The 18802-nt window shown below is 37.3% G+C and overlaps 1 protein-coding gene across 11 annotated transcripts in view; it reads right to left on the bottom strand.

Annotated features, from left to right (window-relative positions):
- The window catches only part of Eya3 (EYA transcriptional coactivator and phosphatase 3), a 109272-nt gene that overhangs the window by 34785 nt on the left and 55685 nt on the right, over positions 1-18802 (bottom strand). For 9 of the 11 annotated variants that reach the window (XR_015452762.1, XR_015452763.1, XM_004850741.3 and 6 more), the window contains 3 exons: positions 15576-15712; positions 7174-7311; positions 1434-1519 (listed from right to left, as the gene is read on the bottom strand). Coding sequence is in view for 9 of the 11 variants with exons in the window: in XM_004850741.3 (XP_004850798.1) it covers positions 1434-1519; positions 7174-7311; positions 15576-15712 (361 nt within the window). In the remaining 2 variants the exon portion in view is untranslated. The remainder of the gene's footprint in view (positions 1-1433; positions 1520-7173; positions 7312-15575; positions 15713-18802) is intronic. The other 2 variants (XM_004850744.3, XM_087215456.1) reach the window with 1 other exon arrangement.

Raw genomic sequence — 18802 nt, 5'->3', positions numbered from 1 at the left:
CTAGAAAGTGACTAATGCAGGAGGCAAGACCAAGAATAGGCCCTGCAAAGGTTTTATTAAAGGGCCATGGATGCTCATTCTGGTTAAAACAATGGATCCTTATAGGTCTGAATGACTAGTTCAGCAATATGACTTACATACTTTAGGCAATACTGTATAGCTTGTATGGGCTAGAAAATGGGGATAAAAACATGAAAAGTCTGATCAGGTGAATGACTTGATAAAATGTGGCATTTATGCTAGGGTGTAGTGGTGCACACCTGTAATTCCAACACTATGGGGGGCTGAGGCAAGAGGATTACAAATTCAAGCCCCGCTGAGGCAACTTAGTGAGACACTGCCTCAGCGAGGCAGAAAAGGACTAGAGATATAGCTCAGTGTGAGGGCCCTGGTTCAATCCCCAGTAAAACACACACACGCACGCACACATGCAAACACAGGCTCTAGTTTTAGATATACTGAACTTAGAGAAATAGTGGGGAATTAAAGAAAAAGTATTCCTCACTTAGCTAGAGGCCTGTAAACATCATGAGGTCAAGATCAGACTCTTTACCCTAGAGGCTATAAATGGACACTGTGTGATGGTTAAACATCCTGAGACTGAAGTTATTATGACATGGAAAACTAAATAGAGACTGTCCATGTCAGAAGACAAGATCAAAAAGAAGAAACATGAATGGGAAAAGAGAAAAGTTCTTATGAGAGTGCTAGGTACAAAGTTAGGACCTCAATAAATATTTGTGAACTAAAAGAACAAATACAAGAATAGTGAAACACAGAAAATGAACAATAGTAATGTTAACTGCAGCCAGAAAGAAAGATCTATGGAGACAGTGGTGATAATATTAATTGCTATAGAGAGAATAACACATAAAAACAATAAAAACAAAAAACTCTATTAAACCACACACTGAACAAATGGACTTAAAATATATCTACAGTGTTTCGTCCAACAATGACAGATACACATTCTTCTCAACAGACCACAGAACTTTTTCCAAAACAGACCACATCTTAGGTCATAAAGGATACTTAAGTAAATACAAAAGAATTGAAACAATTCCCTGCATACAATCGGATCATAGCAGAAGGAAGCTAGAAATCAACAGAAAGAAAGTCACAGAAACTATGCAAAAAGAAAAATAAATCCCTAATCTTTGTGCTGCTTGTATTCTAATGGGGGCAAGGTAGAGGATAGAAAGAAATATACCAGATAAAGTGGCAAGACATAGCCATATTCCAAAGAGGCTTAGTAAGGAACAAAAGAAACTGGATGGCAGTCTGAGAAGCCATCTAGGGTTGTAGTTCTGAGGGTATCCAGAAAAAGAGCACATAGTCTACACCATTCCTGATTATTTCTTATATGACCATGGGAAGAAGACAGCAAGCTGGATGAACCAAAGCAAACAGGGTAAACAAAAGAAGCACACTACCTGGTTTGAGATGCTGGCGACTGCTGCTGCTGGAATATTGGCAATTGTGGAGGAAGTGGAGATCAGGCTGGCATTTGTGCTTGAAGCTATAGGATGGAAAGGGTTAAGAGATTAGCTAAAGATACTATGTAAAAGGCTAGAAGATAGTGAAAATATATTGCCCTAAGTGAACATATCTATAAGGAGATAAAGAACATTGATAAAGGAAACAAATACTTGTTTTGATTTTTGCATGCCATGCCCCCTCAAATTAGACTTGCTTAAAAACAAACACTCCAGATGTCTGTTTCAACTTGAGTCTTCAACTCTTCCTATTAAAGTCCTAGGATACATATACAGTTCATAGCTCATACTAATGATACCAATGAAATCAGAACTAAACAAAATCATTCCATTCCATCTTCTCTAGAAGCTGAAAAATGACTCACCTGCAATGTGATCTACTGACAATCAATCAATAGAGCAACTGGTATATCCTATCTAGTGTTATTGTTTATTATCACTTGCCCCAAATTATGCCCTTCCTGATACAACCTAAGTACTTTGAGAAAAAGAGATAGTTTTCCAAATTCTTTTTTTTTGGTACCGGGGATCGAACTCTGGTCCTTACGCATGCGCAGGAGGCAGCGAAACAGCTGAGCTAAATCCTTGGGCTCAGTTTTCCAAATTCTAAAATGCTTGTAATTGCTTCTTGGGCTCTACACATATAATAGATTATTACTGGATAACATCATGATCTAGTACAATGGTGTGAGCATATGCCATGTGTGCCTGCAGCAGGCTGTTTATATCACTGAAAGCTCTAAAAGATTCGCCATCACTGATCTAGTATGTAGGGATTTTATCAATTAACATGCAAAAATGCAAAAACTCAGAAAATATTACATATATTCTCGTCAGGTAAAAATATACATATAGCTAGTTGGGCTGCCTACCTTAAGATGAGGAATTTGAATTAAGTTTTTATCTTTCAATCACAGATTTCACCAGGGTTTTACCTGGTGAAAATACCAGTGACTAGTAAATATTGCCAGAATTTTTTTCAGGTAGGCAATGTAACTGATATTAGTTTTGAACGCCTCTCTCATTTATCATAAACACACTCAGACACGGCTTCTACTATAGTCATACAGTCCCAGAGTGTTCACCAGTAGACAGACCTGATTAGCTGAGTACCTACTCCATTACTAACAAAGCCTTTCTGGGGAAAGTCAGTAAGAAAATCTCCAGTAAGACCAGAACTGGAGAAAAAAATGCAACACAGAGTGCACTGGTCAAAATGAAAGACAGCAGTTTGGTGCTCTGCTTAGAAGACAGTTTAGAAGAAATTAAGGTCAGTTACTGCTACTGGTGTAAGTCTTGGCTGGAACAATGAAGAGTTTAACTTCTTCAGAGGCACAAGCTAGTGGCAGATAATGAAGATGACAACTTGGATCTCCAAATGCTTTATCCAATGCTTTTCCTAAATCAGTGGCTGACCTAGGGATCATTTTCTGACTACCTAGGTGGTATGGTATTAAAGGACTCTTAAGAATGTACTTTTTTTTTTTGGTGTCAGGGATCAAACTCAGGACCTTGTGCTTGCGAGGCAGGTGGTGGCACCACTGAGCTAAATCCCTGGCCCAAGAATGCATTTTCTTAAATAAAATTAAATGAAACCATTTTTTTGGGGGGGGTACTGGGGATTGAACACCAGACCTTGTGCTTGTGGAGCAGGTGGTGGAACCACTGCACTAAATCCCCAGCCTAATGAAACCAATTTTATAACCTTACAGATAGTATGTTTTTCCTCCATCAGTATTTATCATCTTTTCTATTGTAACTTAACCTATTCTTTTTCCTAAGATGAAATACCCAAAATAATGGCAGTACATAGGGTAGATGGCTCTGTAAGCAGTTTTTTTTTCATTGCTGTTTGTTTATTTATTTATTTATTTAGAGACAGGGTTTCACTATGTAGTTCAGGCTGGCCTTGAACTTGCAGCCATCCTCCTGCCTCAGCCTCCTGAGTGCTGGAATTATAGGTGTGAACCACCCCATCCAGCTTTAATCATTCTTCTGGGAAAAGATGTTTGACTAGTTCCCAGGTTCTATACCAGTGCATTATACTAAACAGGCCTGCAATTAAACAGACTGAACAGAGGTGACTTAAGACAGGAACAAAAATAAAGAACTTCCTTATCTTTCTCAGAAAAGCCCATTTCTACATCAATTTTCGATTGACCCTGGATCTGATATATGCTCATTTCCTCTTAGTATTTTAATTCTGTAAAATTTCTCAATAATTTACTAGTGGCTAGAGGGTCACCTCTATCATATCTGATTTCTACATACGCAGGAGGAAATGTATCCTAAGTGGTTTTAGAATTTAACAATCTTCAGACCCCTTACTAAACTGGGACAGTAGTAAAAAAGACTTTACCAACAATTGGCCATGTACTCCATTACCACTGCTAGAAAGTCTAATGAACTGATTAACTAGCTGATAATTGAGTTTTAAACAAGTATACTACAAATCACAAATTTCTTTCACCAACATGGCTCAGAAGATCTTGGCCTAATGACTCAGAGTTCACAGAGCTCAACAGTATTTCTTTCTGCAACTCAACCAAATCATTTCTAACAGGTATCTTTCATTCACTGAGCAAAACAGTCAGTATATCAAGATCTAGTATATGCCTAGAAACTGTTCCAGACACTGAAAATTAGAAGAATGAGCAAGACAAAATTTTAAATTCTAGTGAGGGAAGTTTGTCAATAATTAATTAAGTCATAATTTTTAGGCTCCTTTATCACTGAACCCAAGTTAAATTCACCTAAAAATACAGATGAACACAGTTTACCTTACTTCATCCACAACTATGACTAAAAGGCCAAGAATTAAAAAAAAAAAGTGCTATCATTCTGCATATATGTGCAGGTCTGAAAAACAATATTCAATTGCAGATTTAAAAAAACAAAAGCAAAGCAGCAGCAATGAAACATGTAACAAAAAGTACACATTTACAGAATCAAATAAAATTTAACTGGTAGTTCATTATATATCTAAAGGTTGTTAAATCTCTAAATGAGAATAACATGGCCAACTGTTTTCTGACAATCCTCACACCTGTTCTGACAAGAGAGCTGTGAAATCACTGACTAGAAATTTATAAGAGACATGCCCTCCTAGTCAACCTAATATCATCAACTAATAGAAATAACCATGGACACAGTGACTTCTAGTCAAAGAAAATAGTACATAAATGGAAAATGAGTAACTTTACAATGGAAAAACTCATAATACTACTTCAGCCAGATGACCAAGGCAGCATCAATAGTCATAAATCAAGAAGACTGCATGCCTACCAGACATGATGGGACAAAAAACCTTTCACTCTGTGATCTTCATGAAAAAAACATCAGACAAATTCCAGTGGAGGAGTACCTTATAATATACCTAATACTGCTCAAAACTCCCAAGGTTACAAAAAATATGGGTGTATGAGGAACTGCAATGTCTAGAGGAGCCTAAGGAGATATGACAATTAAATCTAATGTACCCTAGGTGGGATCTTGGTACACAAAAAGGACATCAGGTAAAGGCTAAGGAAATCTGAATATACAAATAGACTTAGCTAATAACAATAATATTGGTCCATTCATTCTAACAAATGTCAAATAACATTTTTTTTTTTTTTGAGACAGGGTCTCCCTTTGTAGTTCAGGCTGGCCCTGAGCTCATTATGTAGCTCAGGCTGGCCTCGAACTCCCACTATCCTCCTGCCTCTGCCTCCCAAGTGCTGGGATTACAGGCGTGAGCCACCACGCCAGGCTTCCATTCTAACAAATGTAACATACTATTTAAGATGTTAATAATAGGGAAACTTCATGGGTATGTGGGAGAATATATGAGAAATCTAGGTGCTAATTTTTCTATAAACCTAAAAAATGATATGCTAAAAAAATATATATATTAATTTAAAACAAAACAAAATTTTCTAGTCAATGAAAGACTACTATGTGTTAACAATACTGGAACCCAAAGACATTAATTAAAAATTAAAATTGAGTTAACATTAATTTTGAAATTCTGCCACTTGAATATTATTTAATCAATTGGACTATCTCAACTGAAGAAAATGAACAATTCAAAGCCACATATTTACCAGATACTCTAGGAAAAGTGATATAAAGAAATCAGATCTTACCACTACACTGGGAGTTACAAGAAAAAAAGAAGTCAGATATATTTATTCAAAGAATTTTCATAAGCATACAAGAGCAATCCTTTCTCCTTACAGTACCACTGAGGTATAAAGTAAAGGTTTTGATTAGAGTTAAACCAGAAGCAGAATTTGGCTTCTGAAATAATTTTGCTAACTTCCCCAGGGAAGATGGGGCGTTGTCAATTGTCGTATGGTCAGGGTTGGGCTGAGTGGATATTGCTATCCTGACCACTTAAAACAAAACAAAACCAAATAGCACACACACACCAATACACTGCACCTTTTTTTTTTCATTCTATGGAATGACTGGAATAAAGAAGCAGCCCTGGCCAGGCATGCATACCTGTAATCCTAGCACTTGGGAGGCTGAGGCAGGAGGATCACTTGAGCTCAAGGCTGCCTAGCCAACACAGTGAGACTGTATCTCAAGAAAAGGGGAGGAGGAAGGAGAAAGTGGGGGGCAGAGTGGAAAAAAACAAAGTCACACTCTTGAGTTTTTCTCTAATTTGTTCCCATCTTAGAAATAAAGGCAGTAATAGAACATAAGAAAAGGAGACAGACTTGGTAAACAGGAGGCAAAGGTAACTTGGATAAGGATCGTGAGAATACAGTTCTGCTCCCAGTAGACCAAGCAGTAGCTCCCCCAAATTTAACTGAGAACAGTTAAAATTGAAAATAAAAATATTTGTTTTTTGTATATCAAAAATTTTCTCATCACCTGTTCATTATCTTAAGAACCTCACACAGATTTTGTATATCCCATTCTCATCCCTCTAGTGCCTATTTTATAAGAAATAAAATTTTAAAGCTGGGATAAAGGGGAAAAAAAGCTAGGAGAAATCAGCAGAAAGAAGCCAGGTGAAAAGGCAGGTATAGGGTCAGCAGTTTCCAGTCTGAGGCAATGGTAAACAGTCTACACTGGATTTGGTAAGCAATTGATTCCATCCTGCCTTTCGAGTTGTCTTTTTTCCTGATAGTCCTGATACAATCCTAACCTTTTAGGAAACTTGGGAAGATAATGTTATTTAGAGTCTGAGTTTAATGCTACGCTTTTCATGCTGAAATACAAACAATAATGAACTTTTTGAGCAAGAGAAATGCCCTAAGAAGTACCGTAGTAAAAGGGGGTACAAGGCAACAAACCCACAGTAGAAAAGCACACACACCTTCCAATGCCACCTTGATAGTTCACATAAAAGAAGCCTGCAAAATTCTCACTCATTGTAGTCTTCTGCTTACTTACAGGACAAAATACCTTTAAGAGATATCAGCACCAACATGCAAAAAGGAAAGCTTTAACTCTATATTAAGCAGCTCACATTCAAAGGCTAAAGCTACTTGCAAATCACACTCTTTGGTTCTGGATTACCTAACACAAAAAGCATGCACAAATGCAAATACCACTGCTTTCTATATTTTAGAAGACAGTACTCCTGTATTATCCAATTTGTTTGGAGATACAGGTAAATTAAAAACAAACAAAAAACTCAATAATAATTAAATAACACACAAACACAACCATGCCTATTTACCTTGAATGGGGTAAGAATAATGTGCTGGGCTGGGCTGGCTTGTGGTTAACCCTGTAGTGCAGGTAAGAACACTGTGTTGACTTGGAGATGGAGTCTGAATTAAACCACTTTCAGGTTTCATACCTGGCCACAATGCACCTGAATCAGATAAATTGGACCAATTACAAACAATACACTGAGACTGAGGAGCATGGTTATGCTTTCAAATATCAGCCAGTAGGTTTAAAACCTAAATCTTAAAACAAAAATAAATTTGCTTGTAAGAGAAAATTATTGATTTTCCCATTTGTAATATACCACAAGCAAATACACTTTCAAAGAATTAGGAGATGGGACCATAGAAACAAAATTTTTGCTAACAATCCCAACAGCAGTATGTATATAAATTCATTTCAGTGGCTGGGGGTAACTGACCAGTGTTCAGAAAAAGTTACTGACACCAAACTGGAGTATTTGTCATAAAGAGTATCTGATGTTCATATACAGTGATAAATCATTTATCCAAACTGTCAAGGTGGGAGATACTCCGCATAAGTTTAAAATTCACTTACCCATCAAACAAGTTCCTTATTTTTCTAACGTGTTAAATTCTTCTGCTCATTTGTTTGTTTAAGACGGGGTCTCACTCTGTAGTTCAGGCTAGCCTTGAACTTATTATGTAGCCCCAGCCAGCTACAGCCTCCCGAGGGCTGGGATTATAGCCACACACCACCATGCCCGGCTAAATTCTTCTTTTTCTTGAGGTGATTATTTTGTAACTAACTTTTGTTTCTCTGTCTGTGTGTCTCTCTGCAGCACCCAGGACTTTCACAATGAGCTACATCACAGGTCCTCCTCACCCCTTTGGAGACAGGGTCTCACTAAGTTGGTAAATTGCCCAGGATGGTCTCCAATTTGCCAGCCTCGCCTCCGCCTCCCAGAATGCTGGGATTATAGGCATGGGTCACCATGCCTGGCTTGTTTCTTCTGATTAGGGAAGACATGCCTTATTTTTAGAAATTAAAAATACTACAGAAATATATAACTTAGGAAAAAAAGTCACATATGCTTTTATCATCCAGACTTAACTACCATTAACAGTTTGTAAAAGAGTTACCCAGATATTTTCTATGCTTTTTTTTGTTTTTTGAGTCAGGGTCTCACTATGTAGTTCATGGGGGCCTTGAACTCACTATGTAGTCCAGGCTGGCCTTGAACTCATGGCAATCCTCCTGCTTCAGACTCCGGAGTGCTGGGATTACAAGCATACACCAATACACCCGGCTGATCTTCATTTTTAATAAAAATGGGATGTTATACAAACTATTCACAATTTACTTTCTGACATACTACCTCTGAGACATCATTCCATGTCAGAACATATAAATTCATCTTATGCTGATAGACAACATAACTGCTCACTTTTATTTTTATCATAAGGCACTTGACTGACAATCTTCCTAAAATACATTTATATCCTACCTTCCTAGCAGGGAGAAAATAGTGAACCTTGACATTTTCTCGGAACTTTTTTTTTTTGGTACTGGGATCGAACTCAGGACCTTGCTCTTGTAAGGCAGGCAGCAGAACCACTGAGCTAAATACCCAGCCTCTCAGAACTATTTTTAAAAGTCAAACTGTGCTCAGCCCTCAAGTGAGCATATATATACACATACACACACACACTCACACACCACAAAGACACTTGTAGAGGCTATTGTGATATGTGAAGACAATTGTTTGGTTGAACTCATGGTTCTATGATTTTTACGTTCTTAATGATGTGTCACTTTTTCTTTTTTTTTTTTTTTTTTTGTACCAGGGATCGAACTTGGGACCTTGCACTTGCGAGGCAGGTGCAGGAACCACTGAGCTAAATCCCTGGGCCCCCTATGTGTCACTTCTTTACAATCACTCATCTTAATTGTACCTCCCCTTTTAACTTAACAATGAACTAGGAAATTGAGAAGAAAGCTTCTGCAGGAGATCCTAAGGATATTCTTTGTGAGTAAAGTACTCAAACAAATAGTTTTGCCAATCATTTCAGCTATGCAAAAGCTTGTTTTTTTAAATAAAAACAGGCTTCCTGGTTTTCAGTGTGCTGTGAATACAGATGGATGCTGGACCAGTGTACTCAAAATTGATAAAGGTTTAAGAAAGTTCATCATTAAACACATTCCATGTACAAACACAGTACTAAGGTTAGTCATGGCTTCAAAATCAATATTAATTCATTTCATTTGCTCCTAATTTGATAAGAAACCTATAGTCAATTAATACATGCGATACTTTCTTTCTTTTTTTTTTTTTGATACCAGGGATCAAACTCCGGCCCTTGCACTTTTGAGGCAGGTGGTGGAACCACTGAGCTAAATCCCTGGCCCCCATGCAATACTTTCATAATGATGACTTTTGCTTCAGCAAGGCACTAAGATACCTTAGTGCAATTCAGATTTGTCAAATCTGTTGAAAAGTAAAGTAAGAATAGCAAAGAGTTATGACCACTGAACAAGGTAACTGCTTTGTCTCAAACTCTTAAAGCATAAAAGAGAAAAATGTAATAGTTTTTTTTGTTGTTGTTTTTTGCTTTTTTGAGACAGGGTCTCAACACGTAGCCCAGGCTGGCCTCAAATTCATGGCAATCCTCCTGCCTCTGTCTCCTGAGTGCTGGCTCTTTTCTTATCTATCGATCACATGAAATAACTTACTTAAGGAGACAGAGGGATATTAGTGTCTCTTAGCATGAATTAGGAGGACTGTACCCTCTATTTAGTTCATGATCCTTTGTCCAGGTTAACCAGTGCTAAGGTACTTGCTATGTTTAAATTTCAATGACAAAAATATTTGAGAATATTAATTTTTAAATATTTATGATGCTATGTCATCATTCTTGGTGGTTATTTACCAGATATTTGGTAAGCAAAGTACCTTTTATTTTTTTTCACTGGATCTACCACACTTCATTTTAAAATTTCCTTGTCCACTTAGAAAATGACTTCAACACAGATTTCATTGTGTACTACTGGTATTAAAACATTGACACCTGGGCCAGGGATTTAACTCTGGTTTTGCCGCTTGCTGCGCAAGGGGAAGGACCTGAGTTCGATCCCTCGTACCAAAAAAACCAAAACAAAACATTGACACACCAAGCAAACAAATTAGCATTTAAATGTCACAATAACATCCAGATTTATTGTAATCAATGCAATTTCTTCTTCCAAATAGGTTTTGAACCCAAGGTACTGGATTTGTGAACATATTTATTATTTGGCTGTACTACAGCAATTATCTCATAACAATAGTATCAAATGAGAAGGATTTGTTAGTCATTATTTAATATACATTTTGATGCCGGGTGTGGTAGTGTGTGCCTGTAATCTCAGTACTCAGGAGGCTGAGGCAGGTGGACCATTGCGAGTTCACTGCCAGCCTGGGCTCTATAGCGAGTTCAAGACCAGCCTGAACCACACAGCAAGACCCTGTCTCAAAAAAGCAAAACAAGGGGCCAGAGATTTAGCTCAGTGGTTCCGGCGCCTGCCTCGCAAGCACAAGGTCCCAAGTTCAATCCCTGGTACCCAAAAAACAAACAAAACACATTTGAAAGCTTCAAACTGTAAAATATCTCTTAAGCAGGTTCTTCTTAGAAGGTCAAAAGTTAAGATCTCTCTTATAAGGGCAAAAATTGTCCAAAATAAGTAGAAGAATAACTAGTTTTGAACATTTTTGGCAAGAAACACAAAGATATTTTATATATAATTATTTTTAAGGAATAAAAGAATATGAACATTGCCTCCAGCATCACTGTAGCCTTAATTTTAAGGAACATAGAAATATCTTTCTCTAAAGTCACTCTGCCCAGAACTTCAGATAACACGCAACATGACCAAATGGGTTGACTCTCCAGCTCACAGCAAACGAGGAAACCAAACTCTGATTTCCTGACTCATAATCTAATGCTCTATGTATAACTACTAAAGATTTTCTAGCACTTTTAGGTCCCAGGAGCCTGCTGTGGCAAGACTACTGACTAACAATAGGAAAGAAAGTCTGCCCCTGAGTACAGTATTTCTCTCCTGCTCCCCTGGAGTGGGGTCTTATCAGAAACTCCACCATTCTCACCAAACTAATCTGATCATTCAGTTTATAGTAACACCTATCAGAATAGTGGATCTTTAGAGACTGAATAGACTAGGAACTGAAGTGCATACCAATGCTAGAAAAAAATACATGAAAAAGTATCTTGGGTGACTGACTAGCTCATTCAGATGAGCTATTATATACACTAAGCTTAATCTGAGTACTACACCTAATTATAAAAGAAGGAGATGTACACTACAGAAAATTAGGAAAATACAGAAAGTATAAAGAAACTTAAAAATCACATACTTTCACCACACAGAAAAAAAGTATAGCAGTTCTCACTTTTGCATGGGACTTTGTTAACTGAAACCTTTGCATAAGGGAACTACATCTTTGTTTGGAGTTCCTTGGTAACTGACATGAAGTCTATAGAGCCTATACTGTTAAAATCCACAGTGCTTTCCTTCAAAATTATTTTCTATGCACATATTTGTAAAAATACTAAATTGATACTATATTATGTTTTCAGTTCCACACAGTTTTTTCAATTAATAATGTTTTCTAAAGACCCCAAATATTTTTTAAGAATATCATTTATAGCTGGGAGCGATGGCACATGCCTGTAATCACAGCAACGAGGAAGACTGAGGCAAGAAAATTATAAGTTTGAGTCCCACCTGGACAGTTCAGTGAGGCCCTGTATCAAAATAAAAAATAAAAAAAGAACGTAGCTCAGTGTTGAGCATTCCTGCATTCTATCCTCGTACTACCAAAAAAAAAAAGAATATTATATAGAATGGCTAGAGTTCTAGGATGCACTGAAATTTAACACATACCTTTCTATTCCATATGTACGTTGTTTCCAATATTTTGCTATTATAAATAATGCTGCAATGAATAGCTTGGTTAGTAAATGTTTAATCTCTAATTAGTTCCAAAGGATAAATTCCCAGAAGTGAAATTACCGAGAAAAAGTGGAATGAATCAACCTTAAGGCTCTTACATATTCCCAAATAAAATGAATCAGAACAGCAGCAGCTAAAGGCATAGTGTATAAGCCCCTATGAATAAATGAACATCCTTTTCCTCACACACATTCCTTCAGATTTCTACAAGTTACACCTCTAATCTCCATTTTCTATGTATCTCCAGAAAGAATATGATTATTCCTAATATACCCTTCTTTTCCTAGATTTCTAGTCTTTCGACTTTAAAAGGAGGAATCTTTTAAATTTCAAACTCAAATCTGAGACCATCTTTTTTTTTTTTTTAGTTTCTGCAAATTTATTAAATTTACGTGTTTAATCTTCTCTTCAATGAGCATCCATCCACCTGACTTTATAAGGGCAAGCTGTGTGCCCACCAATGCCATAAACTCCTTAAAGACTTCAGAATAACAAGGTTTACCTCCACTTTCCCAATTGTGAGTTCTTTCAAGAGATGAAGTTCAGCCTTACTACATTGTCCAGGCTGATCTTGAAGTAGGGTTCAAGTCATCATTGAGACCATCTTTTTAAAATAGAACTAAATTTATGAGACTCTATAATTAAACAGACCTAGGTTCAATTCTAATTCCAGGCATTTACTAATTGTATGATTCTGGGTTAGTGATTTAATAAAGCCTCAGTTTCTCCACTTATAAAAGGGGACAGTACTACTTACTAAGGCTGACCTGAAAATTGAGAGACAATAATAGGAAGGGTGAAGTACTTATTCTTACTTAGCATATTACTTAGTATAGTAAGCATTCAATAAATATATTAATAAAATGAAAATTTTTGAAGCCCTAAGTACACCTGAAATAAAATAGACTAGTTAATCTGAAAATAGGCAGCACTATGATAAAAAAATCTTGATTTCAAAAGAAAGAAATCAAGTGTTTTCTTATATCAAAGTGAACACAATACTCAAAAAAGTCACATGTTAAAACCCAAGAAAACACCTTTTTGCCAGGTATTTAGCTCAGTGGCACCATGCCTGCCTTGCAAGAACAAGGTCCTGAGTTTGATCCCCAGGACAAAAAAAAAACCAAAACATCTTTTAAAGATATAGTAACCTTAAAAAGGTCACTATAACCTCAAGAAGGTTACTGTAACGTCTCCATAAAAATGTGAGAATAGGGCTAGGGATTTAGCTCAGTGGCGTCACTGCTTGCCTTGAAAGCGCAAGGTCCCAAGTTCTATTCCCGGTACCAAAAAAAAAAAATGTAAGAATACAATCAAATCTGTCATTCACTTTATCCCAAACTCTCTCTAGTAAGTTTTATATATTAAAGTCAAATTAAGCTAATGATTACCTGTCTCTCAATTACTGACAGAACAATTTGTCTTGCAAAAGAAGTCTTTCTTACCCCAAATATTAAACAAAAATAGATTACGGAAGCATGTTATTATAATTTTTTTCCAAAGTACAAACAATGTTTCCTGCAGGTTTTAAACAGAGATCTTTTTACTTTACAGAGTTTTGTTTCTTTTTTAGCACAATTAAATGTAACTGTCATAAAGACCTCACAATACCTAGGACTATATATACATGACAGTGTGTTAAATATTTCATAAACTGAGCTCACAGACAACAGAAATTTTATTTAGTATTCAACAGCAGGAATAATCTCCTGTTTAACAATGATACAAAGGACTTGTGGTTGTTGTCCCCCCGCAGCCCCGTACCAGGGATCAAACTCAGGACCTTGGGCTTGCTGGCAGGCACCGAGCCACTGAGCTACATCCCCTGTTGTTTTTGAGAAAGAGTCTTGCTCTGTAATTCAGGTTGGCCTTGAACTCACTATATAGCCCAGACTGGCCTTAAACTTCCAGTAATCCTCCTACCTCTGCCTCCAGAGTTCTGGGATTACAGGTGTGGACCACCACACCTGGCTTCAGATAGTTCTTCTGCCAAATGGATTATTCAGAGTTGACTGGTTAAATATATCACAAAAGTGCATACTTGCAATCCCAGCACTCTGGGAGGCTGAGGCAGAGGCTTGCAAGTTTGAGCCCAGTCAGGGTAAATCAGTGGCTTAGCAAGACCCTGACTCAAAAAAGAAAGAAAATAAAAGGAGGAGGAGGCTGGGGATATAGTTCAGTGGGGATATAGGTTCAATCCCTAGTACTGACAAAAAATTTACCTTAAAGTTTTGTTTTTTACATTTACCAGGACCCAAAGAATGCTAACAAGACTAAAAGTAAGAAAGCTGTCACTGACAAAAAAAAAAGATTAGTCAAATGGATCAGGAAAAACAGAAATGTAAAAATCAAAAGAAGGCAACACTAATAATATAAAATCTATGGGCCAGGGATTTAGCTCAGTGGTACTGTGCTTGCCTTGCAAGTGCAAGGTCCTGAGTTTGATCTCTGGTACCAAAAAAAAAAATCTATGTGTGTGGTGACTTCTTTGGAAATTTTTCCTAATTCTTAGTTTATTTAAATGAAATCTACAAAGATATAATTTTATTCACAGATTGCATATATTAAAATAATACAGTATTTTGTCAATTTCTTTTTTTTGGTACCGGGGATTGAACTCAGGACCTTGCACTTGCGAGGCAGGGGGCAGAACCACTGAGCTAAATCCCTGGCCCATTTTGTCAATTGTTTGATAGGAGTACTAAGAGAACACAGAAGGGGCAGTAAAATATACTGCATATATCTATCAATTTATACACACATAGAAAAAAATCCATAAATATTAAGTGCTCAAAGAACTTCAAACTAATTTCAGGTAAATCACTGAGTTATAGTTCATGTCTAAGATACCTAAAACTAACAAAAATAACTTCCTATGCATGTGATAAAGATATAGAAAGGTGAGGATTTTCTATATTCTAAGATGACTTTTTGGTTCAGCATAATGTTTAATCAGTTTTGGGTAGAGGTGGGGGAGAGAAGAAAAGAAGAAATTGGCCAAAACAAAAACAACCCCCCAAACCCCACAGTGTAAGCTATGAGGCATATCTTATCTAGAAACTTAGTTGATTTGGTTTTTGCAGAAATTGGCCACCTCAAAGTATATTTATTATGCCTACTTAACCATGGTACCATCATGTCACACATTAAGTAAAAGCAATAGTAATTCCTCAAAGAATTTTCCATACTTTTTCAGGCTTCAGGGTCAAGACCTTAGAAACAGCTAAATTTTGAAGGATAAGCAATGAGTACTGAAAGCTATGATTTTATGATGCGCTTCATATGATACTGCAAAGTTGTACACTCAAATTCCATCACACACATCACTGAATGCATCTTTCAGCTTCCAGATCAGCCATGCTAGCCTCCTGGGGAAAGAGAAGTTTTGGGGGGATCAAAGCAACATTCTTGGAAACTGCTTACAATACGGTGCCTTACCAAAAGGAGGTAGTCCATACGTTTGTGTTGCCTGAGGGTAGACAGCATAGGGTTGAGGCTGCTGTAGTGTCTGGTACTGAGTCTGCCCAGGGTAAGCAGTTTCCGAAACAGGAACTGAGAGGATATGTGCATAAGGTCTAGAAAAATTCAAGAAAACAAAAAACTTTCACATGTGACTTATTTTAGTAAAAAATAAGTAAATAGCTAATACCACTAAAAGCAAAGAATCAGGAATAGGAGAACAATCTTCCACATAATATGCCTCTTACTATGTTCAGAAAGCAGAAGCCTCTTTTTCTTTTCAGGTTCCACTATCATCTACCCAAGGAATAATTTTATGGAAAATTTAATAATTTCAAATATCCTCCCAAGTTTCAAACATCTATAATGTGCTATAAGCAAGGCCCTATGTGAAACACAAAGATTAAATTTATTGGGCTGGGGATTTAGCTCAGTGGTTCTGCCGCCTGCCTTGCAAGTGCAGGGACCGGAGTTCGATCCCCAGTACAAAAAAAAAAAAAAAAAGATTAAATTTATTTATGCCCTTATATCTACATATAGAATAAAACTAAAATAACAAAAAACTGGATAGAACAGAAATAGCTCTCATTCTCCATCCAGCCTCCTGGGCAAAACTACATGCTCTGAAAAAGAAAATGTAACTGGGAAAAGAGAATAGAACTGGTAGAGAAAAGACAGGCAACTACACCAGAAAACAGCAGGTAGGGTGGGCCCCAATATCCTCAAATCAAGACTATAAAATAGGAATCAAGGTAACTATCCAAATCTAGGAAGTCCCAGACATGTCACAATCTTCCCACTGATATTTAAATCAGCACATAGGGCCACTAATTGGTGTCAACCACATTAGGGATTTGAATTCAGCAGTGAAACCCTCAGGACTTTACACTGGCTAGCCGACCTGGTCATTTCACCCATACTATTGCATGAAACATTTAAATACCAGTTATTTTATCCGGTATAAAAGTGCTTATGTGTAATATAAAGCATAAGAACAAAATGCAGAGTGGAGGGTAGTGTTTTAACAGGAAAAAAGTTTTTCCTTGCCTGCCTCACAAGCTCAAGGACCCGAATTCAATCCCCGGTACCAAAAAAAAAAAAAAAGAGTTTTTCCACTCCTCCAGCTTTGGGGGAAAAGGACAGTAAAAGATGGCTACCAGGAAGTGGTATGTAACCCAAGCACACAGGGTAGACACAGTCAAGAAAAGGTATTCTGGGACAAGAAAAGGGCCCTGGCAAAGGTGCAGAGGAAGGCAAACAAGGGCTTCAGCTTTCAAGGAATAAACATTAAGGCAGGTATATATTATTTTGGTACTGGGGATCAAACTTGGGGCCTTGTGCTTGTGGTAGCAAGTGAAAGACAGAAAGATAGCAAAACCCCTTAATGCTAGGGCCAGGGATTTAGCTCAGTGGTTTCACCGCCTGCTGTGCAAGCACAAGGACCCGAGTTCGACCCCTGGTACCAAAAAAAACAAAAACAAAAAAACCCCTTAATGCTAGCCTAAAAGTTCACACAAATCCGAAACAACTGGGAGGTGCTGAAATTGTTGAGCTAAGAATGACAAGATTAGAGGTATTTTTAATAAAGATTAATTTGGCATGGCTGTCTAAAATTAATTAGCGGGCCAGGGATGTAGCTCAGTGGTGCCCCCCTGCCTGGCAAGTGCAAAGTCCTGAGTTCAATTCCCCATACACCCCCCCACAAAAGGGTGTGGTGGCACAAGTCTGTAATCCTAGCATTTGGGAGGCTGAGGCAGGAGGATCACCAAGAGTTTAAAGCCAGTCTGAACTATATAGCCAGATCCTGTCTCCAAGAGAAAAAAAAAAAAGATTAGAAGGAGGTGAAAGTGGAATAGAGATGCAGTTAAAAATGGATTACAGGGCCAGGGATTTAGCTCAGTGGTTTCGCAGCCTGCCTTGCAAGTGCAAGGTTCAAAACAACAAAAAAAAGGATTACAAGGGCCAGAGATGTAGCTCAGCAGTGTAGTGCTTGCCTGGAAAACAAGGCCCTCAGTTCAATTCCTGGGGGTGGGGAGAGGCTTATAACATGGTGGCTCCAGTAAGTAGAAAGGAAGTCTGAAGCAAGACAAAAGTAATAGCTAACAGAATGCCTTCAGTGTAGTGGATATGCAAATACTTTGTTGCATATTCCAAATTCATTGTGCAACATATTCATACCTCAGTAGATTCTAAGAGACTGTATTTTTAAAATTTTAATTAAAAAAATTTCATAACAAGAGAATAACAAAACCAAAGTAGTTACTCAGAGTACAAGGCAGAGACAGAGACTATATTTGTAGCTACATCGAAATCCAGAAAATAGTCCAAGTTATAGTTGTTACTCAAGTCACATGGGAATAATTTGAAATATTAGTGGATCTCAAATGTCTCAATTTCCAGATATGACAAAGATCACAGGTTAGTATCTAATTTCTTCATAATGATTTCAGAGAATAGCTTTAGTCATTTCACAGAAGAAAACCACATGAAAATGACTGGCCCAATGCTGGAATTAGTGTTAGTACCAGATCAGAATTTGGAAAACTCATTAAATTGACTTTTTAATTAGCTCATTTTTTAACTAATGCAAAATTCAAAAGGTTCAAATGGAAAGGCACAAGAGGAAAAAAATGCCAACTTTTTTTGTAACAGCCTCATAGGCATCTCTCACCTCCATTACCAATTTCTTTACATATCTTGCACTTGTAAGCACATAAGAATATATCCTGGTTTATAAGCACACCTGTATATACGTATGTATGGATATGCCTACTCTTCATTAACATGCAGTTGATAACTTAGTACACATGTTCTACACCTACCCATCTTGGAAATTACTAACTTGGTTGGTCATAAATGCTGATCTTACCCTGGAAAGGCCCAAAACTTTATCTCTCAGTGACTTCAACCTACCAACCTGTCTAACTTCAGGCCCAACTCTTACTCTGGGGACATTCCTCAAATGTGAAACTGAACACAGATCAGGCTGAGAAGTTCCAGTCTGGGGCTGGGTTGTGCTGTTATTATTAATATATATATATCAAGGTAAAGAGAGAATGATCATAGGTCAATCAGTAATATGCTTTGATCACTAACATTACATTTTCCATGGCTCTCAGAGTGGGATCCTGTGTAACAAGCAACTATTTACATTTTAAAAAGATGATACGTGGACTACATTTAGAGGGAATAAAAAACTGGAGTAG

Source organism: Heterocephalus glaber, unplaced genomic scaffold, assembly GCF_053883595.1.
Source record: "Heterocephalus glaber isolate CG9 unplaced genomic scaffold, H.glaber_assembly_v1.0 deba00001452, whole genome shotgun sequence".
Taxonomy (NCBI): domain Eukaryota; kingdom Metazoa; phylum Chordata; class Mammalia; order Rodentia; family Bathyergidae; genus Heterocephalus; species Heterocephalus glaber.
The sequence above is the reverse complement of the archived record's forward strand: the minus strand, read 5'-3'. Positions and strand labels throughout refer to the sequence as shown.